The sequence below is a fragment of the Dermacentor andersoni genome, chromosome 10 (genome assembly GCF_023375885.2).
Source record: "Dermacentor andersoni chromosome 10, qqDerAnde1_hic_scaffold, whole genome shotgun sequence".
Classification (NCBI taxonomy): domain Eukaryota; kingdom Metazoa; phylum Arthropoda; class Arachnida; order Ixodida; family Ixodidae; genus Dermacentor; species Dermacentor andersoni.
Window position 1 is genome coordinate 89,909,912 of NC_092823.1, and position 27,098 is coordinate 89,937,009.

The following is a 27,098-nucleotide window of genomic DNA, read 5'->3' on the forward strand; positions in this document are numbered from 1 at the left end:
GATCTCCTGCTTCTGTGTCACTGATTTATTCAGTAGGTTTTCAACCAATGCAACCGTTTGCTTCTGGTTGCGAACTCAGTTGTATTACCTCTGCCGTTTGCCAATGCCGATGAGCCCTGAATCTCAGTATTTCTTTGATAACTTCGCTTACGTCATTAGGACCATATTCTTAGAATCAATTGCTTTCCGCTATAGTTTCATGTTCATATGATATCACATTAACCAGACTTGGGATGATTCCGATTTCATTGGTCCAAATGCTGCCACCACATCATTGGGATATCATACTCAGAAGCTTCACTATGGGCGATTTATTAAGTTAACATGCCTTGCAGGCCTCTAGGTGAGGCACTGAGTAAGGGTAGGTTACAAAGTGAAATAAGAGTACAAAGAACTCAATCACACGAATGGGTAACAAATCCAGGAGCAAAGGTAACATAAACTGCGAACACCACCATACAATTCTTAATACTAAATACTAGCAGACAATGGCATAGACAATGTGCATAAAGAAATCAGCGGCATAAATACAGAAGAGAGGCAAACGTGCAAACAAAAGGAGCAAAACAGGAATAACAATAAAAAGAAAAATGACTATACAAGTTGATTCTGAGTGCCACACCCTCATCATGCTGGTTTCAGCATTGTATATCTTAATGATACTTGTCCACCTCTCAACGCGCCATCCGGTGTCCCCTGATGCAGCTTCCGCCTCCCACGGCTGGTGACGGGCCAGCCGCCGGAGGCCTGAGCGTGGCGGAGCTGCGTGCAGTGGCGCTGAGGCAACAACAACAGTTGGCATGGCAACAACAGCAGCTGGTGGCCCGCGAGCAGCGGTTGCGGTTCCTGCGACAGGCACCACACGAGCCGCAGGAACTCAAGCTGCGTCGCCTGCGTGCCCAGCTCGACCAGCAGCAGGCCGGCAATGCCAGTCTCGGTACGTGTACGCAATGGGCAGGGTTACCTTTAAGAGGGTCATGGCCCGTTCTCGTTAAACGAACAACTTGGAAAGGATGTGCAGTTGGCATCAAAAGCTTATGGACCATAGATTCTGAGGAAAATCCATTTCTGCCGCCTGGCTACACAGTGTGGTATTTGGATTTCTCGCCAGTACTAATATACGCTAGTTGTGGCATACAGTACTGTATTATAAATGGAGTAGGGCAGGCCATGTGATGTGTTAAGCAGATAACCAGTGGTCTCTGAAAGTCACAGAATAAGTGCCAAGGAAAGGGAAGCATTGTTGAGGGTGGCAGACATTTAGGGTGGTGTGATTAAATTAAGAAGTCTGCAAGCATAACTTCAAATCAGCTAACCCTAGACAGCCAATTCAAGATTGCTGGGAGAGGCTATCATCGTACATGGACATGTGATAGGCTGATGATTATAATGGTGATGACTAGTCTATATGGAAACTATGCAGTGTCCTAAAGCTTTACAAGGTATGGTTGGAAACTAACTGCTCAGAAATTTGTTTTCTCAGACCCCAAACTCTGTAAACTTTCGACACTTATTGCACAGTCAATGCCTCCTCTATTTTTTCAATGCCGGTGCAATCGCTCGCTCCCCTATGGGAGCCGTTGGTGCGCTTTAGTTCAGTGAGTTGCCGTGATGCGACACTACCCTGATAGTACGACTGATTGCATCATGCGTGTGTCTGAGCTTGGGCCGCTGCTGTTCCGCAGGAGAAGCTCTAGAGACTCTCTCCCTGCGTCTGTCAGGTTATCACACGTCTGTCAGTCTTCCTCTGACTTCTTTTGTGAGGGGCCACCCAGATGGTACTCTCCCCCGTGATCGTAAAGCAGGCGCAAACACTAGCCGATGGGGCATAGCAGGAAAGGACGATAGGAAAGGGTGGTGAATGGTCGGATTGGCCGCATCTGGCTGACATTGGAAAAAAATAGAGGAGGCACTGGCATAGTGCATGAAAGCAGAAAGCCAGCTCAGCACAATGCATGTGGTGTCAACCATAATTCAGCAACATTGAGCAACCTTATGCTGCGTAACACTTCTGCAAATACTAGCTCCTATTTGAGGCTTCAGGTGCCATAACTTCTAAGCACAGACATAGACCTCAGTAGTAGTGTGCAAGTGCATGGGTATAGATAATAACATGCACAAACACAGTGAAACGAAACAGACGCAACAGTTATTGAATTTTGCCTACAGAACGCACTGGGCTTTAAACATGTGTCATGTTGCAATGGGCGTGCAAAGTATGTGAGAGAAGCTTGAATATTCACCTTGGTTTCCTGCAATTGTGTCCAGTGTCTCTTTTCTTTTTTATTGTTCTTTGAATTTGGTCTCTGTTCTGAAAGAAGCCAATCCCAGTCGCATCTGGTCAGGGCATTACCCAGCAGTCAACTCCCACACTCCCATTCATTCATGGGCAGTGCAATTCTGACCTTCCTCTCTTCTTGCTTGAGATTAGCGTAATGTTCAAGAGAGCCGGGCAAAGGTACCCAGTGCCTCCCCACAGTAGGAGGTCTTCGATTTGACATGGTCAGGTACTGTTGCAAATAATCTGAGCATCAGAGGCTTATTGTGTGCTTGTCTTTTCTGGTTGCAACAGCTCCAGCTCAGTGCAACTTCATCACAGGTCTTGAATGTTATATTCCACCAGATTTCGTCAATTCATCCTTACCTCTAATGCCTTCTCTTTGGGATACCTACCGCAGTAACTGATATGTTCTTCCACTGCACAGAAAAATGCAGCATTTTGCTTTTGTTCGATGCATGCTTGCTTTCCAACAATGGAAGCAGTATTTGAAAGAGAGCAGAATGCAAAAATGCGTGCAAAATCTATTGTCTTTTTTTATTCGTTTGCTTAGCTATAGTGAGCAGCAGTTCTGAGCTCCAACCCCTTGATACATTTTGATACTACTGGGATCATGACAACCTTACGTGACTGCTGTCTTTAATATCAATCAACTAATGATCATCGTCATGCGATCATGATTATGGTAAGTGCACCATTGCCATTCCAGCGTAATTTTTGTTGTAATTGTTGCTGCCATGCCATTGTCATCATAAGGCCGCCCTCTTTGTCATTTCCATTATTGTGCTGCAGTCTTGCAGTTGTCATACCACAGTCATAGTGCCATGCTGTTGTCGCTGTGCCATCATTGCTGCCATGCCATGCCATGTCATCGTAATGCCTTCATTTTTTTACTGCAGTCATGATCAGTGCCGTGCCGTCATTGCCTTGTCATCACTTTCATGCCATTATCACGCTTTGTTAAAACAAAGCATGATGAGCTGACACAATTTTCCCATTTTCCTGCAGCAGAAATCTTGTGTGCTAGTGATTTGGTTGAGACCAAAAAAACCCCAATCGGTCAAAACTAATCTGGAGCCCTTCACAGCAGCATCTTTCGTAGCCCCTGCATTTCTTTTAATAAACCTCATCAATCAGTCAAGGTAACTTGGAATATTCTTGGGTAAGGGAGAATCCAATTAGGTATAAGTATAAAACTCCCTTGTTGCATCACCAACTACTCAGCCATGGGCAAGCAGACGCAGACACGGCTGGCAGTGAACGAATGCTTATTTTGGCAGCGCAGGCCAATATATGTAGCTGAAGGTGGGAAGAAGGTTCAGAGGGAAAGATAATCAGAAACGGCTATTGCTTGCGCCACCGACAGAAACAAAAGAGACATTGAAGTGGCAGAGTGCTGTTTGCAACACTTCTCACTTCTTAAAAATGGAACAATTGCACTGGCTTGCATTACCTGATAAAACACTTAAGCACTCGTTACGTCTCCGTGGTTGCCACCTCTGCTGGGTAAGCCTGTAGCGCTGTGGTCACCCTACTGTTGTGGGGGCCTGTGCTTACGATCTGTTAGTTTGTGCTAACGGTTATGTTGTTCTTAGCCACGAAAGTAGTGAACTCTTGAATAGAGAATTGCGTACCGTTATCCGAGGCAATAGTTCGCGGAACACCAAATCTGCTGAACATGGTGCACAGGCAGCTGATCATGCGAGCCGTTGTGGCATGTGACTGGCATGAGTTCAATCCAGTTCATCTGTGTGTCCACTGCCACTAGAATCATCTTGCCGGCCATCGGTCCGGCAAAATTGACATGAATCCGTGACCATTTTTTGTGCATTTGCGGACAGTTGGCTGGTGGCGCTGCGGTCGGCATTGGCATGTTTTGAACACAGTTCGGGCAGCGGGCAGACAGCTCTTCATATTGTGGTCTAGTTGAGCCCACAAAAATTTCTACCTTGTCACTGACTTCATTCCCAACGAACCATGATGGGTATCGTGCAACGGTTTCAGAAGTGCGTTCCGCTTTTTTTCAGGTGTGATTGCCCAAGTAAGCAAGACAGTGAGATATTGACACCTCTAGCTTACAGTCAAAAAACAGCCGCACAGTTCCCTCCAGGTGTTTCACGCTTTTGTGCCAACCATGCAGTATGCAGTTACTGTGGGGTCTGTGGCAATAGCTCCTGCAGTTCCCGTGTTGTGACCACACCGTCGTCGAAGTTATCAAGAGCAAGTACATATTCCGGTGGCTCACCCACTTCATCCATCTCTGTAGACCGCAGTGGCAGTCTGCTAGGGGCACCCGAGCTGAGCAGTTTTCCTGGCACATATTGCAGCTTGTAGTGGTAGCCTCCCAAGTACAGCGCCCAGCGTTGGATACGTGCTGCAGCCAGAGTAGGTGTCAGGCGGTCAGACTGCAGCAAACTCAAGAGGGGCTGGTGGTTCGTCACGTGGGTAAATTCGTGACCTAGAAGGTAATCACAGACTTTGTGATGCCAAACACCAGAGCAAGGGCCTCTTTCCAGCTGGAAATAATTCTTTTCAGCAACTGACAGAGTACGGGACTGGAAATCTACAGGCTTGGGCATGCCGTTAATTGTGTGGAAAAGCGTTGCTCCTACACAGTACGGGTAGCCATCACATTCGAGCTTCAACTCTTTCAACCGGTCAAAGTGTACACAAACCTGAGCTTGCTTTAAGCTTCCTTGGTTTGTAGAAGGCAGCTTCCTGTTGCCATCCCAACTCCAATTTTGTGCCTTCTCCAGGTGTTTGTTAAGGGGCAAAGTAGAGAAGACATGTTTGGAAAAAATCTAGCATAAAATATCAGCATTCCTGAAAAGGAGCCCAGCTCACCAACATTATATGGGCGAAGTGCTTATGCACTAGCATCTAAATTCTTCTCGCTCTGGGGAAGACACCCTCTGTGTGCCCTATGGTCAAGATGAGTGACGGCTGGCTGCTGAAAATTTCACTTGTCATACCTTAGCTTAACTCTGTGTTCTCAGAAACATTCTAGCACATTTTTCAGCTGTTCACTTCCATCTCCATGAGTCTCCGAAATCAGTAGATCATTGAAGTACGCTTCGACGCCTAATCATCCTGACAGTACCGCATCCATTTTTCTTTGAAGAATAGCCGGAGCAGTGGATATTCCAAAGGGAAGCCTATTACAGTCTACGCTCGTTACAATGGACCCGTGTACAACTGACTTTCGGATGTAGCAGACCACATTTCAACCTTAGTTTGTTCTACCTATTTTATTAATGCAATGAAGTTCACTTTTAACTGACCGCACTACAATGGACTATTGGTTAGTGTGGATGAAATAAGCAGCAATTTTTTTTCAAAGTTGGGTGTATTAAACATACTTTTGCCGTGTCTGTGCAGGCTGACAACTGACTTGTGAGGGACAGCTGACAATCGTAGCTCAATATCGTGTGCGCGAGGGAGGAAGGCGAGGCGGAAATGCTATGTTCTTTCATGCCTGAGGCACACGGGGGAGGCGAGGGAGAGGGAGTTTTAGTCCGGCAGCTGCTGCTTGTGGTGGGGCCACCGTACCTTGAAAGCATTCTGCGATGTGGACAAAGTGTGCCCAGTGCCCGTAGCTTCACATGCGCTGTGCTTTCGACGTTTACTTCATGTTGAAGCAAGAGACAGCACAATGGTCAATTCACTCGTTGCTGCTGCAGCACTTCCTCACTCCCATGCTTAGACATCGACTTTCCACAGTCATCGAGCAAGATATGGCCATGTTTACGTGTGCGCACCTGGCACCATGCTTGTTAATTTAGTTACTAAGCGAACTTTGCAAGTTTATACGGCCGATAAAACTGCTTATCCTTACTTCATATAGCTGTCTACTAATTTGCTATCGCAATCGATGCTTCGTCTCTTGGGCGAGACTGCAAAATAATACTTCGAAGCTGTTTAGGGCTACTTTCCCCACTATCGTGTCCGCATGTAGAAAAAAATCCTGAAGATAGTACAATGCTGGGCCAACCCACGGCGGAGGTGACGCAAGCGTTACTCTCCCCATACATGGGCCGATCCCGAAGATAGTACATTACCGAGCCGAACCGTGGTGGAAGTGAAGCAGGCGTAAACCACTCCCAATACGTTGGCCAATCCCCAAGATAGTGAAATGCCTGGCCGACCCACGGTGCAGGTGCTGTTCCCCATTAAGGGGCCCACATACACAGTTTCGCTGGTCATCCTTCTTCACAGAGAGGAAGGGCAGTGAGTTTTTTTTTTTTTTTTTGTTCGTTTTTTTACTTTGGACGTTCGTCATTCACTCTTTGCAATAACATTGTTAGACATTGCGACCAAAGTTTCAGAAGTGAGGCGTTTCGAATATAATGGACTTCGAATGAAAGAGACATTCTTTGTCACATTATCAGGGTCCGTTGTAACAAGAGTCGACTGTATAAATAAACAACCCTCTGTGTGCGTTAATGACGCAAAGCTTCCTAGAGGCTTCATCCAAGGGTACTTGATTGTATGTATCTCGTAAATCAAGAGTGCTGAAACTACTCTCTGTTTAATGATGTGAACATACCCTCAATAACTGGAAGAGGGCACTGCTCAACTGCACAGGCTGTCTTCAGGGTGGCTTTGAAGTAGCCACAACTTTTGATTGCACCGTCTTTCTTAATTACTGGCACGATGGGAGGCGCCCAATCTGTATGCTGGATGGGTGAAAGTACCCTGATAGAGGCCGACTGGTCCAGCTCTTGTGACACCCTGTCCCTTAGAGCATAAGGAATGGATCTTGTATTACAAAATTTCAGCACGGCTCCCTCCAGCTGCAAGCTTGCCGGAGGCCCCTTGATTAGGCCAAGATCCTTCGAAAACACATTGTAGTAGTCACCGACAGTGTTTTTCATTGCTCCTGTAGATCCTTGCATTGCGTCTGGCATGTCTTGTGCCGCCGACCGGATAATTGGAACCCCTGCTCTGTCAGGCAAGGAAATTAGGTTACAGCCACAAAGATTTGGTCTCGAGCAGTTGAGCACAATAAGCGGGCACTTTACGGAGACAGTCTATATGGCACACAGAGCTGCAATTCTCCCAGCACTGGCAGTGGTCCAACATAGCACGATAACTTCACATGTGAAGGTGTAAGTGCCGGCCATTGTTCGTGATGCTTCTCAAAAACGTCCTGAGAAATGATGCAGACAGGCAAGGCAGTATCCCCTTCCATGGGAAGTTGCACACCACCCCACGTGAACTTATGCCATACCAGTGGCACGAGGTGGTTTTTTCGTGTAGAAAGTAAGGTCTATATATGTGGTTCAACAAAGCTGATTTTTGGGCGAGTTGGTAGTCAGTAGCGCTGTCCTGTGTCTCTGTCACGTCCCTGTCTTTCTTGAATTGCACTAGAGGCTTTGCCATTATGACTATATATGTGCTCCTTCACTATTGTTATCTTCAGGTACGGCTTCTTCGAGAGCCAACGATTCTTCCTGCATTACTTGTAATGCGGCGCGGCCTTTATTCACATGGATGCGGCACATCTTTTCGAGATTACCATGGTGCCTGCAGCAATAACACTTTGTTCTGATTCAACTACTGCTGTTTTCGTCATGTTTACCACTTCCACATCTACCACGCTGCTGCGGCACAAAACGAACACATGAAGCTTGAACAGCCTTGACCTCGGAAGCCTGTAGCTTAAGCAAGGGCGCCGATTCAGATGTCATTCTATCGGCATCGTGTTCAGAGGCTTTGGCAGATAGTGCCAATGCTTTGGCTTCTTCTAGCTTGAAATCCTTTTTTGCTAACATTTGCTTCCGCAGCACAATGGAGCGTACGCCGCAGACAATGCAATCCTTAAGCATGCGATCAAGTGACGTGCCGAAATTGCAGTTGTCTGCTATTCGGCGAATAGCAACAAGAAACATGCTAACGGTTTTGCCGGGAAGTTGTGAGCAGTTGAAGAACTTGTAGCTCTCGGTTATCTCGTGCTTCGCGTCGTAGTGTCCATCCAAAACCTGAACGACTTTGTTGTAAGTTAATGCATTTGGTGCACGTGGGGCTACTCTGCCAATTAGTACCTCGATTGTCTTGCTATACAATGCTGAAACCAGTAATGCTCTCTTCTTAGACGGGCCCGTCACACTGTTCGCTTCGAAATACGCTTTTGCTCTGAGGACATAATACTTCCACTTATTGTTTGCTTCATCGAAGTCCGGCTACTGCAAGCAGGCCATTGCTGTCATTCTGGGGTCACTTGAAGGCAGGACCTTTAAGATCTGCCTTAATGCCGTGGTTAAAAGCCGAACTCGTTACCACTGTTTCATCACCAGCTACTCCGTCGTGGGCAAGCAGATGCAGGCATGGTTGGCAGGGAATGAACGTTTATTCTGGGAGTGCAGGCCAAAATGTATAGCTTAAGGTGGGAAGAGGATTGAAAGGGAAAGAGGACTAGAAGTGGCTGTCGCTTGAGCCGTCGACAGAAACAAGAAGGGGGAAAGGAAGATATCGAAATGGCAGTACAGCTTCATGTTGTCTTGCCTAACCCACCGTGGGGACTCAACAGCTGTGACATTCTGCTGCCGAAAAGAAGGTTGTGGTTTTATTCATGACCGCGATGGCAACTGCATTTTTATGCAGGTATGCTTATCTACATACATTTAAATGCATGTTAAAGAACCCCAGGTGTCTTAAAATTAAATCAATATCTCCAATATAATGTTTCTCAGAAACTGTGTTGCTTGATTGGGACATTAAAACAACTGGTAATTTGATTTTGGTTTAGTCGCCTTCCTGTTTGTAGTGTTTTTTTTTCTTTGCCAAGAATGGGACCTTGTTAAATTTTTTATATTCTTTTCTAATTAGTGCGAACTGCGGGGCTTTTTTATCATTCCTATTGCCGCAGTCTTTTCTTTGTTGTTTGCTTTACTTCAGTCTTGGTGATTTCTATTTCTTACACTTTCTTTCTGCCCACCTTCAACTTCTGTTTCTATCCCCTCCTCCTGGAAGAACAGGCAGGTGTTGTGTCCCTCTCGGCATAAGTTGCCAACCTGTTCGCTCCATTATTTTCCTCTCTGTTCATTGTCTGAATGTTTTCATATTAAATAATGATAATTATTATTACTAATTCAGCGGCTGAGCTGGAGGCAGTGCGGGCCCTCTTCTCGGCCAAAGAGAAAGAGCTGTCAGTGGCAGCTGCCAAGGTGGAGGAGCTCACCCGGCAGCTGGAGGAACTGCGCCGCAACTCTGGCTCCAATGGCAACGCCGGCGTCACTTCTGCCACAGCTGGAACAGACAGGGCACGGCACGAGATGCTTATGGTGAGCGACACTTTTGGGACACGCAGGAATGTTTTAGGCCTGACTAAGCTGCTTGATGACGCGTTTCCTTCAGCATAAAATGACCCATTTCTCTCAGGACTGGTTCAGCATTTAGCACCATATCAAATGCGACAAAGAAGCATTTGCACATTGCTTTGGTGTGGATTAATTACACTTCTCGCTTGGTAAAATGAATCCTATAGCTAAATCTCTTACTACTGCAATGTGCGAACAGTTAGGATCATCTTTTGTTGCAATAGCAATTATACAGACACTCGAAGCACATTCATACCATCAGTGCCATTGCCATGTTGTCCCAGTATCGACGGTGTATGCGCAGTCTTATGCGCACAGGGTTAGAAAGTCCACAGAACTACATGAGTGGCGGCTGAACAGCTGTGCATGTACCATGCCATGGCGCATGCACTGGTCTGAATGGAAGGGACACTAAACATCAAGCTAAAGCTATCTGGCCCGTTCACTAGGCGCTCACAAATGGCCGACACTTTTGTGTCTTTCTCATGTCATTGGTGAATCTAGGTGAGACTTCTGTAACGCCGCTGCCAGCTCACCTTTTCGTGCCAGCATTGTGAGGTGCATCGTAGCTGCCCCTGCTTCATGGCAGCAGATGACTCGCGTGCTGCATTACAGCAACGTATTGCTGTGCATATTATTGGAACAGTGTGCATAATGCATAATGCTGTGCATAATGCACTGCCAGTGCTTCGCCTATCGGGCAAAACTTCAAATCTTTTCTTCTCTGTGTAACATGTATTTCAAAAAGTGTTTGCATCCTTTGGGGGTTACTTTATCGCAGACCAGTGATTGTTGTCTATGTCGCATGCCTTTTTCTTTAAGGCTGCGCATGTTCAGTGTGCGTGTTACTCGCGTGACATAGCATTCTTGACAGGAAAGTAGTGAGCACAGAGTTTTAAAGAAGGGATATGTAGGCAAGACAGATGACAATTATGTTTTGGGGACAAGATGTGCCTCCTTCTTTTTTCGGTGTGTTTGCAGATTAGAATCACTTTTAGCCTGTGCTATTAGTATCCTCTCTTTTTTTAGGAACATGTGAACAACGTTGTATACTAACTTCCTAGTTTGGACTAATGTCTTTTTGCATTGTAGTTCAACCCTGTCTGGGACTCTAGCATTCGATTACACTTAAACAGCATTTTAGTTTTCTGTGCGACATTTGTGCATGTGCAGGCATTGTCATGTCATGCATGTCAGAAAAGCGATGCTATGCAGTTTGCTACTTATGGTGCTTACTCTAGGTGCTTACCTTAATTCAGATGTGCATGCTATGAAAATTATTTTACATTATCTTACCAATATGGGCATGCCATGTCATAATTATGTCCAAGAAAGCCAAGTGTTGGGCAAGTCTGTACATGATAAACTAAGATGAAAACTAACGAAAAATTCATGTACGCAACAAATAAGAAGTATCCAAGACAATCGCTGAACTTACGAATCAACTTCATCATTAACATGAGCGTGTAATTTCACATAAAGCGTATGTCTAGCACAGCAGCATTGCCACGACTACCATACTCGGTTCACTACTCAAGCTTATTATCACAGCTATGATTTTAAGTATTCTCATGCACAAATGGTTTTACTTTTTGCTGGTGATCGCTTTTCACCAGATTATCGCTAATTACAAGACACGCCTTCTGTATCCAAGAAAGAGAGATGTATTTATTGTATTTTTAGTGGCTACAGCGTGCACTCCTGACTGAAGTCATTTGGGCACAGAAAGGTGGGGGAGCTCGGTTTATAAATAATTGGTGCAGAAACTGTCGCTTGTCAATGTTTGCAAATAGGAATAAAGCTATTCACTTTATTAAAGAAACGGTGTGCTAGAGGACATACATTTGTTACAGTAGGGATTATTTATGCAGCATTTATCGTTTCATTGCGTAATTCTGTAAACAACTGAGTCATTAACCCTTTGAGGGTTGAATTATTTCGAAAAAAACTTTCCCAGGTGGTCAAATTACTTTATTGCGGATCTTGAATCTACAGAATATATAAATTTGGGAATAAATAGTAAAAAAAATTAGGAACAGTATTTTGGTGTCGGCATCACTCAGAACTGCAAAATGTTCAATAGTATTTCAGAGTGTGGTACTCCTTGAAATACGGGTCTACGCATAGGGCCTTATCGCAGTCTGCACACCTAAAACGCGTCTGTTCTCCTCTTAGAGCGATGAGTTGTGTTGGCACACATGACATATTAGAGAGTTTTAGTTTAGGGACGCAAGGCGTTGGGGCCCCTAGCGCTTGTTTGCGTTTGCGTACGCAAGCAGAAAGACGTTATATGTTAGCCCCAAACGCAAGCCGCAGTGAGGTTGCACGCGCTCGCAGCACCATCAACGTCTGATATTTGCTGCGTTGTCACTTTTTAAAACATGAAATCAAGCATATGAAGTAAAGCACATAAAATTATTCTTATTAAAAGCAGCTAATAGAGAGGTTTAGAGTGTCCGGTATTCGGGTAAACGCAGGCGGAGCTGTAAATGGGAGCGGCCTGCATGGTGCAGCCACCTGGTGGCGCAAAGCTCAAACAGACAAAAACAGCTAATATTGCAGTAGCCAAGTGTATTCTACTTTGCTGCGGATGTAAATTTTTGGCAGCAACACGATTACGGCAGTGCCGACAATTTACACCAACAGCGAAGTAGAATAGACTTGGTTACATCAATATTAGCTGCTTTTTCCGTTTGAGTTTTGCAGCACCAGGTGGATGCACCATGCAGGCCACTCCCGTTTACTCCCCGCCCCAACGCCCCAACTGCGTTTACCCGAATACCGGACACACTAAACCTCTCTAATATATATAAAAACGACGTCTGTCGACACTTGGCGAAAGATTTATAAGATTATCCACCCGCTAGCTGCTCGTACATTCTCGTACACTGCGAGAGTCACGTAGGTAACGGGACCACTTAGGGGCAGCAATGTTTTCGGCCGCCCCAACAACCCAAGGACGCAAGTGGAAGTAGTGGTCTGCACATGCGCACTACCGTCGCCCTAGTTCTTGTGTACGCAAGCCGCTTGCATCCCCTAAACTAAAACTCTCTATTCTCTGCATGCGGCTACCTTGGGCAGAGGTCTGAGGCACCCTCTCGCACGTAAGCGCGTTGCCGCAGAGAGCGAGAATACCTCGTGAGCAGCGGTGATAAACAAGCTAAGAGCAGCGCCAAACAAGATAGAGATCAACTTCCGCAGCCCCTGCAAGAGAGTGCCGACAAAGAGAAAAATAATTTTTCGCATGCCTCCATTGCGATGACGCGGCGGAACCGAAACTGCAAAAGCGCATTGCCGCTGAGGGCGAGAATACCTCGCGAGCGGCAATGATCAAGAAGCTAAGAGCAGTGCCAATTAAGATAGAAATCAACTTCCGCAACCCCTGCAAGGGAGTGCCGACAAAGAGAAAGATCACGTTTCGCGGGCCTCCGTTGCGATCATGTGGCGAAACCGAAACTGCAAAAGGAGTGTTGCCGCAGTCTGCGCGACACGCTGAAGCTAGAAATCAGTTCTGTTTATCTTTGCAAGAAGGTAGCACAAATTTCAAATGCTTCTTGTAAGTCCTAAGAGGTGGCAGCACCTCCCAGTGAGTGCGCATCATCATTATAGCGCAAAATTTGAAACGGAGGGTCGAAACTGTACCCGTACGGCAAAGACCTTGCGGGACAGAAAACCGCCGCCGTACATATACGGCAAAAACCTTCAAACGTTAACTGGCACATTTGTAGCAGTAATATATGTTGACAGCATGTGCCTCTCAAAGAGGTATGACAGTTGGCGTTCAGCAACGAATGCACCTCACAAAGCAACTGTGCATGTGCCTTGCATCAAGGCGTTTGTTCTAACCAGCAACCTCCAACTGCCTACCATCGACCATGAAGATGGGCAAAAGAGCCAAAGAAAGCTATTCGCTTTAAAAAGGGACTACTCTTTCAGGTGATGTCCTGGATATTAGCCTGGTCAATAAAGGCCCGGATGGTGCCCAGGACAATCTTGGCCTCGACCTGTGATTGCTTGGGATGACACCACTGGTGGAGGCCATCATGTCGGCATTGCAAATACAAATTAAATTGCACCTTAGCCTAGCAGTGGCCGCTCATTCCCGTATTATGTGACCAGAATTTCTTGAATGTTGCCAATTTCATCGTGAAAGAGACTTGCCTAATCAGACTACATACGTGACGCAACAGGCTGTACATTCAAGAATGTATGTGGGTGCCAACAATTGCTTTGGATTCTTCTGTGGGACACGTGTAGATAGCAAGCTGATTTAACCTGTGGGTTTTAGACTTCACGGACTATAGTGCTCGCCACTGTCCTTGAGAGTTGAGTGTCGCTTTGCCTTTCAGGGCACAAGCTTCCTTTCTGATGAGTAAAATTATAAGTAAAAAGTTATAACACACTTTTCATAGGGTTTGGTTTTGCACCATCAGTACATTGTGGCAACACACGTTTTTTGGTTAAGTGACATAATGCCAATGTAAGTGTTGTCATGCTCCATTATCTCAAAGGCTTCGGATGTTTATCTGGCTATTCCCATCTTTCCTTGGCCAAGAATTATGACCAAAGTAAACAATAAAACACAGCCACACCGGCTGCAATGATGGGCTGAATGATCATTCCTTCCTGACGCTACCTTGCTCGTGTGTTCCCACATTCTCTGCTTACTACATTGCCCATGTAAGCACTCAAAAGTAAATACTGTCAAATTTCTTTAAATGTAAGTTGGATCCTACATGAAAATTCCCTTTGCTATAGTCAGTATTCAGTATAAGCATAGATTCATTAGACACGGATGTAGGAAGCAAGCATTTTAGCTTTGGTTCTTAAATTCAATTTATCATATTCGTGTTGTTATATCGAGCTTCAACTTGGAACTAACCACTCACTTACAGGCTTTCTTTTATTTAAGTGGCACCTAAGGGTGCTGATGCAACAGGTGGCCTTTTTTTCTTCTTACACCTTACATGTAAGACCTGTATCAGCTTACATGTGAGCTGATCTGTGTGCTTGTTAACAATGCTCATATCTTGTTGAACTGGAATGAAGTAAGATACTAGCAGGAGTGTCTGTTCCACTCCAGGCACGAGCCCAGCGTGCGGGGCAGCAGCGGGAACAGCTTGCGCAGCGTCAGGCAGAGGTGCAGGCCCTGGACCGTCGCATCGCGGAGCTGCGTCAAAGGCTGCACAAGAAGCGCTTGCACAACAGCCAGCAGCAGCAGCAGATGGCACAACAACAGCAGCTGCAGCAGCAGCCACAGCAACTGACAGTCGTGACCAGTAATGTCCGGCCCGGTGGCGGAGGTGGAGCAGGTCCACCGCCTCCACTCCTGCTCGCCGCCAATGTGGCTGCGGTGGAGCCCCGGCCACGCTCGGACCCCAAGTACCAGACGTTGCCGTACAACACCAAGTTCCGCACAGCTCCGCCACTACAACCTCCACCCCCTCCACCTCCTCTTCCTCCACCAAACAGGCAGCCGGAGGTGAGTTGGACAACGTACCACATTTACTCTACTTCAGTTCAGTTATTGTTCAACTAGAAATAGCAGTTCAGCTCTGATTTTCAGTTAGTTCTGGTTCAGTTCAACACCCTGCTCTCGAGGACGTATCTTAATAAGGAGGTACAGTCGACTCTCATTACAATGGGCTCTGATAATCCGACAAAAATTGGCCGCTTTATCCAACGTCCGTAATATCCAAAACACCTCACTTCCGAAACATTGGTCGCGATCTGTAACAACGGTATTGCAAAGAGTGAGTAATGAATGTCTCAAGTAAAAAAACAAACAAGTAAAACAAGCTCCGATTTCACCTGAAAGGCAAAGCATCAATTGTGATAGCAAATTAGCAGACAGCTATGTGAAGTAAGGATACATAGATAGATTTTTTATTTCTCTCAAAACAAAGTACAGAAATGAGAGAGGACGGAAGGGAAAAAGCTGCCGAATGCAGCTTGAGGACCCCCTACGCCCTACAGAGAAGCAGTGTGGTGAAAAACAAAGGCAATGCGACAGTTTGCAAAGTATACACAGGAACAGAATTCAATTTCACAATACTCATAATCTTTTGCATAATTGTAATTTTACACGTAATCTATTACATCGTCATGATTTTACACAATTAATGCAATTACAGTTTCTTCGCCAATTCCCATTACACAATTCTAATGCCAACGTAGACAAAAATACAGATAAATAGAATTCATTCAAGTCCCCTACAATGCATTGTCATTCAGTTAAACAGGTGAGCTATTCGTTCGAAGGCTCGAAAAGATTTATCAATTCCATGAAAGCTTGTGTAGAAAGCAACCTTAGAGAAAAACGATTATCTTCGAGAACATTTAGGTACCTAGGCATGATGTACGATAAAGATTGTGTGCGGTATTTGGTGCGACATAACTGTCGGATCCATGATATAGAGTGACGTACATCAGATGTAGGTTTATGACGTACTAGCTGAAACATTGTTAGCATAAGGTTATTGTTCGCTGCTACAGCAGTTTTGTAGATTCTTAAAATATTGAACTGCCTGAAATATTCTGTGGTGTGAGCATTCCACGGTATATTAGCTATCAGTCTTGTCGCGCGCTTTTGTGCAATAAGAAGGCGCTGTTTATTGTGTTGTGTCGTTGTACCCCAAACTGTGTGGCAGTAAGTATCACTGGTGCTATATATGAATTATAAATGAGGAGTTTAACCTGTGTGGGAAGGGTTAACCTATGTTTACATAACACGCCATTTAACCTGTTCATTTTACTACGAATATTTTCAATTTGTAGGTCCCAATTGAGTGTCTCAGAGAATATACCGTATTTACACGATTGTAAGTCGACCCCTTTTTTTAAATTTGGAAGTCTGAAGTTGGGGGGTCGACTTACAATCGAAACCGAAACATGGCCCCGCCAAAAAAAAAGCGATACCAACGGGAGCTACAACGTAGTTAGAATTTTATGTTTGCTCTATGGCCCTACCCGTATCTTTTCGCTATCCCGCATGTTTGTTCGCTTTTCGTAAGTGTTTTTCAACATTTTTGAGACTTTTACAGTGCATGCAACATTCATCGGGGGGTGTCGATAGTTGATGGAAGCGCCGCTGTTCCCATTTGCGGCGGCACCCTCAGAACGGCGGCGCTTGTGGGGAGTATCGGTAGTTCATGGAAGAGCAGACAGCGCTCGCTGGTTTCTCTTTCTCTGTTTGAAGGCATTAGTATAATGTATTGGCATGGTATTGGTTTGACGCGTTCAACTTGACTGCCGGCTACGTGCTACTTCTATGCTTCCCCAGCCGTCATGAGTGCTCCAGGCCCACTAATCGTTCGGCACTCGTTCACAGCAGCGTTCAAGAGGGCTGCCATCCTTTACGCCGAAGAAACAAATCACTGCACAGCGGGCCGCAATTTCGATGTTTCTAAACGGGTGGTGCGAGAGTGGCGACTGCAGCGAAGCGAAATTTTCACCTGTGACGACAAGTGAGAAATTTCCCACGTGCCAAAGTCTGGACGCTTTCCGGAGCTGTAGGCTAAGCTTGCGGCGTACGTCGCTGAAATCCGTGATCGGTCCTTGCCAGCGAAGTGCGACGTGGTCATGAACCAAGCCCGGACCTTCGCCTTAATTTTAACGTTCTGCTCCGCCGTGAGTACGAGTGGCTGGCGGCAGAAGACTGCGAAATTACGCCAGCCGGACCTGTCAAAAGAGCCTCCCTGACGGCTGCGTGTAGTTGGGTGCATTTGGCGTGGGCTGCTGTTCTGCAAGATGTCCTGGTGCGGTCGTTTGCCAAATTTGAAATTTCGCTGGACCACGACGCGCTGTGGGACCGCAGCAACGATGACGATGGCAGCACTAGTGAAGACGAGTAGCCCAGTGACCATGTCAGCTACTAATAAATTTTCGTTATCGAATGCGCCCTCGGGTATGCTCTCTTATTTTTTATTTTTTTCGGTCACGCGATATGGGGGGGTCGACTTACATTCGAGTCGACTTACAATCGTGTAAATACGGTAACACCGAGAGATTTTATACTGGATGCAATATCAATCTTGTCATTACCTAGTAATAGTTCGATACTTACTACTTTATTTTTTGTTCTATATGTCACAGCCTTTGTTTTATTCATATTAACTTTAAGACAATTTTTATTACACCAGTGATGCAAATGTTCCAAAAATTGGTTGCCACGGATGGATAACTCAGCTGGTGTGTTTCCTGTGGCAAGCATTGTAATATCATCAGCTTAAGCTACGAGATGAACCGGAAAGGGGTATGAAAAATGTCATTTATATACACTAAAAAGAACAAAGGCCCTAAAATGCTTCCCTGTGGTACACCAGATAAGATTGGCTTAACATCTGATGAGGTTTCACTTAAACACACCATTTGTTTACGGTACTTTAGGTAAGACTGTATTAAAGCAAGACTGATGCCCCTAATGCCATAGTGACTGAGTTTCTGAGATAATAGGAAGTGGTCAATTAGATCAAATGCTTTGGATAAGTCTATATATATATCCCGAGAACAAGAAGCTTTTCTTCAAAGGCGTAAATTATAATTTCTTTTTGTTTATTCAATGCCATCTCATTCGACCTGCGTTTTCTAAATCCAAACTGGTAGTCAGAAAGAACGGAATGCTTACTTAGAAAGTTAGTGAACCGGCAACAAATAATTTTTTCTGATGCTTTAGACAGTACTGGAAGAATCGATATTGGTCTGTAATTGGAAAAGTCAGAAACAGATCCACTTTTATGTATGGCAACAACCTTTGCGATGCATTTGTTTTGGGAAGATGCCGGTACTTAAACAAAGGTTATAAATATATACTAGTGCCGTGGCTAATAAGTCTATTACAAATTTAAATGGTTGGATTTGAAAACCATTTTTATCCTTGGATTTACTCGTCTGGAGGTTGGAAAACACGAATATTATTTCTGATTCAGTAGTTGGAAACATAAATAAGGTTTTGTGAATGCTTGGTGCCGCACAGGCATAACCGACAGGGACATCTGGCGCAACACAATGTGATTTTGTAATATTAATGAAAAACCTATTAAACTGGTTGGAAAGTTCCTTTCTGCACAGAACTTCGCCTTCTTTTTCAATGGAAGCAATAGGACGGCTTGACCGGAAGTTAAGCAAGCGATTTAGTTGGTCCCATTGGTCTCAGGCACTGTTTCTCAAAGCGGGGTCGAAAAGATTGCTAAAGTATTCCAATTTCACCCTCTTCAGTTTTCGGTTTAACTGATTACGGTATTTCTTATATGTGTCTAATTTTGCATTTTTAAGAGTAGTTTTATCGGCCATATAATGTTCTAAACATTAGCTTACTAACTAAATTAACACGCACCGTGTCACACGTGCACAGGTAAGCATGAACGCATCTCGCTCGATGACCACGGTGCATACGAAGCTACCGGCACTGGCCGCACTTTGGCCACATCAGAGATCGTTTTCAAGATAAAGCACCCGCGCAGCTGCGCCATTAACTGCAGCCACAGGAGTAGAACCCCCCTCTCCCTCGCCTCCCCCCATGTCATGCGTGCGAAAGACGGCACACTTCTGCCCCACTTTCCCCGCTCCCCCTCGCACGCACAATATTAAGCCACGGTTGTCGGCTGACCCGAATACTGTATCAGAAAATTTTTGCAAAACCTAATGCTTACAAACTTTGGGCAAGAAAATTCAGAACTGCACATGCTTGGGAGTCTCCTAGCGTTGCATAACAAGAATGTAGCAAGCTATGTAACATAGGTACAGTCAAATCTCGATAATTCGAACTCGATGAGGCCCAAACATTTTTTTGAATTAAAGGAAGCTAATTGAATGGAGGACTTGCCTGCAGTGGCACATGTGCACTGAGATAGCACATGAGTGGGAAGTTCCAGAAGATTTATTTACATGTATTCGCATATTACAGTGAACGTCCTATTTTTCAGACTCCATAGAGGCCACGAAAACGTCGGGCAGTCCGAAAAAATGAATGCATGCCTTTTACTGCCCCCAAGGGCTCAAGTTGCCACAGGCATGTCTGAAATAGCTCTGAAGGCCTGCCAGTACACTTGTGTAGGTGTATCGATGCTTGTACTGTGATAGGAGACAGCGGGTGCATGTGTGTATGATTAAAGGAAACATGCCATGTCCCGTGACAATTGCCCTTCTAACTTTTGGTATGCTTCACCACGTAACACTCCTGTATTCGGGCGAAGTGTACATTTAGGTACTGCGATTATGCAATGCACAATACTTTCTGTGCTCTGAAGCCATTGGTGAAAATTACAAAGACGGAGTTGGTGCCATGGCTAACAGCGTTTCAATGAAAAGCGTGGCACCGAACAGCAAGAAGCTTGGTAACGAACATTGCTGCGGTGTGGCTGGTCGGAGGTGCCGCCGTTTATTTGGTGCGCTGCTAAGAACATCGTCATAGCGCAGTATGTTCGAATTAATCATCACAAATGCTTGTGCATTCGAATTACTGGGTGTTTGTGCCCATTGGAATACACATTACTTTCACGGGACCACAGCGTCAGTTCGAATAAACCAAAAGTTAAAATTAACGAGATTCGACTACAAAAAAATCAAGGTACACAGTTCAACCTACTCTTATTATAGCAATATTATAGCAATACGAACACCAAATTAGTATATCAGCATTGATTACAGCTCAGCTTTAGTATATGAAGGTCTGGGAAATATTTTTTTTATCAATGGAATTTTTGTTGCATGCTTTTTACTCCTTTGAAACTAATGAATGAGTGATGTTTTGTTGTACTGAATACTAATAAGGTTCTCAGTTTAATAGTGGACCTGTGTATTGCGGCTATCATTTATTTGTTGCATAGAAAGTTTTGCCGTCCGGTTTTTCACCAAAACGCAGAAGGGCTATCCCACTTTACGGCAGGCGGGTGATTCTAAGGCCAATCTGTATGATGGACAAAATAACTGCGCACCTTATGACTCGATCACCACCTCACATTTACTTGGCACTGACGTTGAAGAGCAGGTATCACCGGTGTGTCAAGTTGATGCCTGTTGAAGAATCTGAAATCTGGAGGGTCACAGCAAGTTTGCGTGACGCTCGCTGTTTGCCCTTCCCTTCCGCCTCCTCGCTCATCTGCCGTGTCTTGCTTTCATTTCCGAGGTGGTTTTCGTTGGCTTTCCAAGTATTGTGTGGGTGTTGCTAATAGATGTGCGCCAATTTGGCACCAAACCATTACTACAGTCGCCAAGACCTTATGAAGCACTGCTGATTAAGCCTTAATGGCCGAGGCAACGTAGCTGTGACAAAAATTCGCTACTGGTCGGTGTGCTAACAGGCCACAAGCCATCACGGAATGCGTAGTGCTAATTTATTTGTACAAGTGCCTCATCAGTGATCGGCCCCGAGATAATGCATACGGTCTAGAATGACAGCTCTCAAAGTGGCATGAAATTCGTCGGTGCACGTATCCAACACGTGCGTATCCAACAAAAGCAGCTAGTCAGCCTGGTCTTCTCACATGCTTTCGCACTTTAAAACATACACGCTGCTTTTGTTGACGTTCCCTCTGTCCACATTGCCTTATCATTTCTATTAGCCCTGTCGACCTGGATGAACATTGTACCAACAGAGGCGGCCCCGGCCAACGCGGTGCCAGCTTGCAAATTTTGTTTACTGTTCGATTCGATTCGCATTCAATATTTGCTCACCCCTAGTTTCTAGCACTGTGCAAAGCTCACTACCTTTGAACAGTGCCAAAGGCGTTTTTGGCCATATACTTCAAGGGGTTTGGTGCCAAGACGAGCAGAGTCTTGCGAAAGTGAAACTATTGGCGAAAGCGATTGCCTGAGAATCAGGTCACCTTCCGACCAATCGAGCATGTTTGAGATTAAGCACTTCTTAAACGAATGCACAACCATTTCATTTGGGGCAGTGCCAGGCCCCTACGAGGTCCACAGAGCCCATCCGACCAACCACGTATTTAAGGAGGTCCCGTCGTTCATGAATCGTTTCCTTATTGACGTCAAGCCATCGAGCCACGGTGGAGCTTTCCAGCTCCTTGGGCATCAGAATTGCTCATCTCTTGAGGAGGGCGTCATGCCGAACGTGCTGCATTGCCATAACTTCGTGAATCAACGGAGTCGAAGTGTGAAAGGCCACGGGTTACTGCAGACAGTAACCATAACACAAGTCACAAGCACACTGACAATGGCGCTGCTTTTAATGCTTTTAACAAGAAAGAAGTTTTGACTTTAGTCGACTTGTCTATGAATTGGATCAAGACTTAAAGTAAAGGTACAGTCAACGTAATGCTGAAAACTGCGGAACCTAGAATATTTGTTTTAGAATGGTCAATTTTGCCATTATTCGAATGCAACGTGAGGGTCGAGATCAAGCAATGAAAGTAATGAAAGAAAAACGCCTTACAATCAGGTAAATACAGTACGTTGAAGTGCTCTCGCAATCAACCTGGGGGAGCAACCGAGGTCTGGTGGAGCTACGGTCCCCACTCTTGCAGCTGTTGTTGGTATGGTGTCTACCATGGCTCAATAGCGGGCTAATGCTTTGGCGCCTGGATGCCTTCATTGTTTGCAGCAAAAGCGCGAACGTGTTTTCTCTACCGTCCTCCGACTGCTTTGGCAAGTGGCTACACATTCGACTCGGGCGCGCTTTCTCTGGCTCTGATCTAGAGTGGGCTCCGCATTGTTGCAATCCGAGTCGGAGTGTTGTAGAACCAACTGAATGGTACCATGAATGGTTGTAAGCTATGAGCAGTGAACCTCTGGATAACAGCTGTTAACGCCCTGCTTGATAGGAGGGGCAATTTCGGGGATCGTGAAATAGCCCTGCATTGTATACTACGGAAGAAACCAAGTGATATCACTATTGGGTCAGTTCCATATGCATTACAATAGTTCCATACATTTCCAGTATAACTTTATAAGAAATCATGCAGATTTTCTTTTAACCCTTTGAGGGTCGAATTATTTTGAAAAAAACCTTCCCAGGTGGTCAAATTACTTTATTGCCGATCTTGAATCTACAGAATGTATAAAGTTGGGAATAAATAGTAAAAAAAAATTAGGAACAGTATTTTGGTGTCGGCATCACTAAAAACTGCAAAATGTTCAATAGTATTTCAGAGTGTGGTACTCCTTGAAACACGGGTCAACGCACAGTGCCTTATCGCAGTCTGCACACCTAAAACGCGTGTCTGTTCTCCTCTTGGAGCGACGAGTTGTGTTGGCACACACATGACATATTCTCTGCGTGCGGCTGCCTTGGGCAGAGGTCTGAGGCACCCTCTCGCATAAGCGCGTTGTCGCTGAGAGCGAGAATACCTCGTGAGCGGCGGTGTTAAACAAGCTAAGAGCAGTGCCAATCAAGATAGAAATCAACTTCCGCCGCCCCTGCGAGAGAGTGCCGACAAAGAGAAAAATCACATTTCGCGCGCCTCCGTTGCAATCACGCGGCGGAACCGAAATAGCGTTGCTGCTGAGAGCGAGAATACCTCGCAAGCGGCGATGATCAACAAGCTAAGAGCAGCGCCAATCAAGATAGAAATCAACTTCCCCAACCCCTGCAAGAGAGTGCCGACAAAGAGAAAGATTACGTTTCGCGGGCCTCCACTGCTATCACGCAGCGAAACCGAAACCACAAAAGGGGTGTTGCCGCAGTCTGCGTGACGCGCTGAAGCTAGAAAGCAGTTCTTTTTATCCCTGCAAGAAGGTAGCGCAAATTTCAAATGCTCCTTGTAAGTCCTAAGAGGTGGCAGCACCTCCCAGTAAGCACGCATCATCATTATGGCGCAAAATTTCAAATGGAGGGTCGAAACCGTACCCATACGGCAAAGACCTTATGGGACAGAAAACCACTGCCGTACATATACAGCAAAAACCTTCAAAGGGTTAAATCTGTATTGCCGAAGAATGCGGAGAAAATTACTAATTATTGGAGCATAGAGGAAATTTTTCAGTAAGGTACGCAAGAGCAAAGAAACTTTTCTACACTAATAAAGTACAAATAGCAAATTTGACATGCCAAAATCTGGATCAGTACCTCCTTTGCGATTCTTTGCAGATGTGAACACCAGCTACTGAGATTCTACAAGTTTTGGACAGCTCCGACTGTGCCAGCTTAGGGATGCGATTTTCTGTTGCTTCCGAAACATGTGTGCATACATGACAACGCTTTCTGAGGCTGTATCTCACCTCCCAACTCACACACACTGCCCACTGTACAACTTGATAATAGCTAGGTCCCTCCGAATTTCTTATAGTCCTTTTTTTGTTTTTTCTTTTATGTGGCACCTTGGATATCCCTGCTGTAATGCCTGTCGTGAGTCTATGTTGCTCACGTCCATGCAATGTATTTCTTCAACAGGGTTCGCCAGCCAGTAACGAGGAAAACAGCCCTCCAGACCAGAAGAAGGCCAAAGAAGCTGACTTGGTTAGTGTTCTCCGTTTGTTCACCAATTTGGTGTCTATTCCGTAATTATGTCTCGATGCTATTGTAGTGCCATGTAACACTTCTAAGGATTCTTATGTGAATCTTGTGCGTTAAGTAGTTTTGAGGGCGTGCTGATCTGCAAAGACATACAGCGTGCTTCTATACAGCATGCATTTGTGTGAGTGATAAAGTTGTCCGCTTCTCTGTCTCTAGAAGGGCCACATTTGCACGAACGTAACACAGCTACAAATATCTTAGAAAGTTGACTTCTGGTGGCACAAGATACAGGAAATTGGGCAGAAATCATGGGACAAGGATGAGCAAGAACAGTGCAGTGGTAAGCGCAAAATCCTTTTTCAAAAATTTTAAGCGAAGTATGCACATCCCTGTATATTGAACCTACATTTAATGAAACGCACGAGGTAACCAACTATTTTCATTTCTCAATCTCAGTTCCACTAATAACCGTGGGTTTTTTTTCTTTCATGATTTCACAAAGTAATTTCTTGACATGTTTCGATTAACAAAGTTCACGGCCATTTCAAGCTTGTGCAGTAGAACCTCATTCATAAAATTTTGAAAAAAATGTGAGGAAAGAACATAATAACTGGGAAATGTACGAGCAAGAGTAACTAGAAAATTTGGCAGACCTAACTGTAGTTCACATCTGTTTCATCATTGTGAAATTGGCCTCCAATCATTGTGACTTGAGGCACAAGATGTCGGCACACGTCGATCTGGTGGGGTTCTGGTGGCCTGAGAAGCATTTTGTTGCTTTCCTATTGCGTAGTTTCTTTAAGACAGTGGTGGGAAACCAAATGAAATCGAAGCTGCCGCAGTGAAACGTGATGCTCGCATCGCACGAGGGACGGTGGCGCGTTTTGGTTATCTACTACTGAAAGGATGCAGTAACCTTCCAACGCCACCACGCCCCACATGCTGTAAAACAGATAGGTGAAGATGCTTATTGCAATAGGGTTGGTAGCGATAGCTGTGAATGCGATGTGCAATAACCTGGGAGAAGATTTGCTGGTGCCGGAATAAAAAACTTAGTGCACACCGACGTTCTCACAAGAGATTGGCGGGCGAGTATTGCGGGGAAGCTGCCACACCAGGTGGCTGGCTACTGTTCTCGATCGTGCGTGCCTCACAAATTTTTTTCTTTGGATGGGATCTAACGGCTGGAAAGCATATCATACGTTTGCAGTTTGTGAACGTATGATACAGTGACAGTGCGTGTTTGTATGATACAGTGACTGTTTGTGGTCGTAGAGGGAGATCTGGTCATGTTTGCCTGTGTACCTCGTGACGCCATGCTTGTTAATTAGTAAGCCAATATTTACTGCAATTTATACGGCCAGTAAAACTACAAGCCTTATAAAGTGCCCTGTGCTATGGTTATCAGTGCTATAGCACTGGTAATGACAGCGTCTGTCAACGTCATCTGACCAGAGCTGCGGTCACTAAACACAGTCAACCACAGCGTCCAAGATTTACAGCGCCCCGCAACACCCAACATGCAAATCTCAGATGTTGTGAGCCACGGCAATGCATTGCTCTTGGTGCAATCTACACTGCACTCACAAGCACTCATAATTGCGCAATTATGACCCGAGCTTCTTCCGATAATTTGTTTATTTTCGCAGTTACTCACAAGGTACTATTCACCTGATGTTCTGGGAACCTATGAAATTATTTTTACTGCTAAAACATTAAAACTTTGACGTAACGAAATTTACAATTTAACAAAGGCTTTCGCTGCAGGTATGACTTCGTCATATCAAGGTCTGACTATAAATTTCTCACTTTATTGCTAAAATTCAGACCAGAAGGGGTAAGAGCTTTAATATGTGTGGGTGCTACGACATTGCACTGCCTCCAACAGTGCAAAATTTCTTGGCCTGCAACATCAGCCTTCATTACAAACAAATCCTGCCTTGGTATCAGGATTGGCCTACTGAGTCGACCCCTTTAATTACACACTGTCTCCGGCATCGGCCTAGATTACTCGACCAAGCAGCTGCCCATGCAAAGTTGGGGAAAGAGCCAGTGAAACCTTCGCTTAAAAACATCTAGCAATACGCTTGGAGGAGTTTGGATTGTGTCAACTGTTTTGCATTTTTGGCACATTCACTTCCCTCCTGTTAGGACTTCACTCTATTGGCACATTCACACGCCAAGAGTGCAATAAGAACCAAGAAGTTTTGTGAAATCTCCCTACAAGATGCGATCTATGCAGGCTCCAGAAGCCATGGTGGAAGCAGTGTCTGATGACCCGCCACCACTCATTTGGTAAGTTCACTTTGCTGAAAGCACAGGCTTTGGTCACTGGAGGCTCTGTAAACTTGGTCTGCATGCATTTGTATGCTCCAAATAGCCACCAGCCAAACTCTTGGATACAGTTAAGGTCACACAAATGTTCTGACAATCAGGCAGGCTGAAAAAAAACTAATTTCAAAGATGTTTTTTCTTTTTCATTTGTTTGCAGAATTTGGCTCTATGTTGCACTTATATGAAGCTATATTTACTTGAAATTTATGGTGGTAAAGGCTGCAGGTGTGTTTTACATTAACCTGTTGCACATTGTGTGCCATTACCAACGGCAGATGTCACGCATTTGGCCTTGACTGTGGGATGCTATCAGTTTAGTTTGTGTTGCACAAATTCACCTTGGAGCTTTCTTGTACACGCATGAGCTTGTCCTGCTTTGCATAGCAACTGCACATAGAAGTTTATACAAACTTGGTAAGCATTCACGATCATTGTCGACTGATTGCTGGTGGTGGACCGGAACTCCAGTTCACTCGCATGGCCTACAGTGGAGGCCGTGCATGCCAAATAATCAGTCGCCAATGTGGTATACTGGTACAGTTGACTTCCGTTAATTAAACCCCGACTGGACCAATAAAATTGATCGGATTATCTGGTGGGTCATATTAAACAAGATACAGAAAAAATGTCAAAACAAACTGCTGATTCATTTGGCAATAGTTGCCCGATTCTAACTCGCCCCCATATCAAACACAGGCCCGCTTCCTGTTTGTCCAAAGTAGAAAAGTGACGTAGAGATGGCATTACCATTTGTTAA

The 27,098-nt window shown here is 45.1% G+C and overlaps 1 protein-coding gene across 1 annotated transcript in view; it reads left to right on the forward strand.

Moving 5' to 3' along the window:
• ASPP (Ankyrin-repeat, SH3-domain, and Proline-rich-region containing Protein) overlaps nucleotides 1-27,098 on the forward strand; it is a 70,693-nt gene that overhangs the window by 3,573 nt on the left and 40,022 nt on the right. The window contains exons 2-6 of the mRNA XM_050191543.3: nucleotides 706-937; nucleotides 9,374-9,561; nucleotides 14,681-15,079; nucleotides 23,945-24,010; nucleotides 26,250-26,302. Coding sequence (XP_050047500.1) covers nucleotides 706-937; nucleotides 9,374-9,561; nucleotides 14,681-15,079; nucleotides 23,945-24,010; nucleotides 26,250-26,302 — 938 coding nt within the window. The remainder of the gene's footprint in view (nucleotides 1-705; nucleotides 938-9,373; nucleotides 9,562-14,680; nucleotides 15,080-23,944; nucleotides 24,011-26,249; nucleotides 26,303-27,098) is intronic.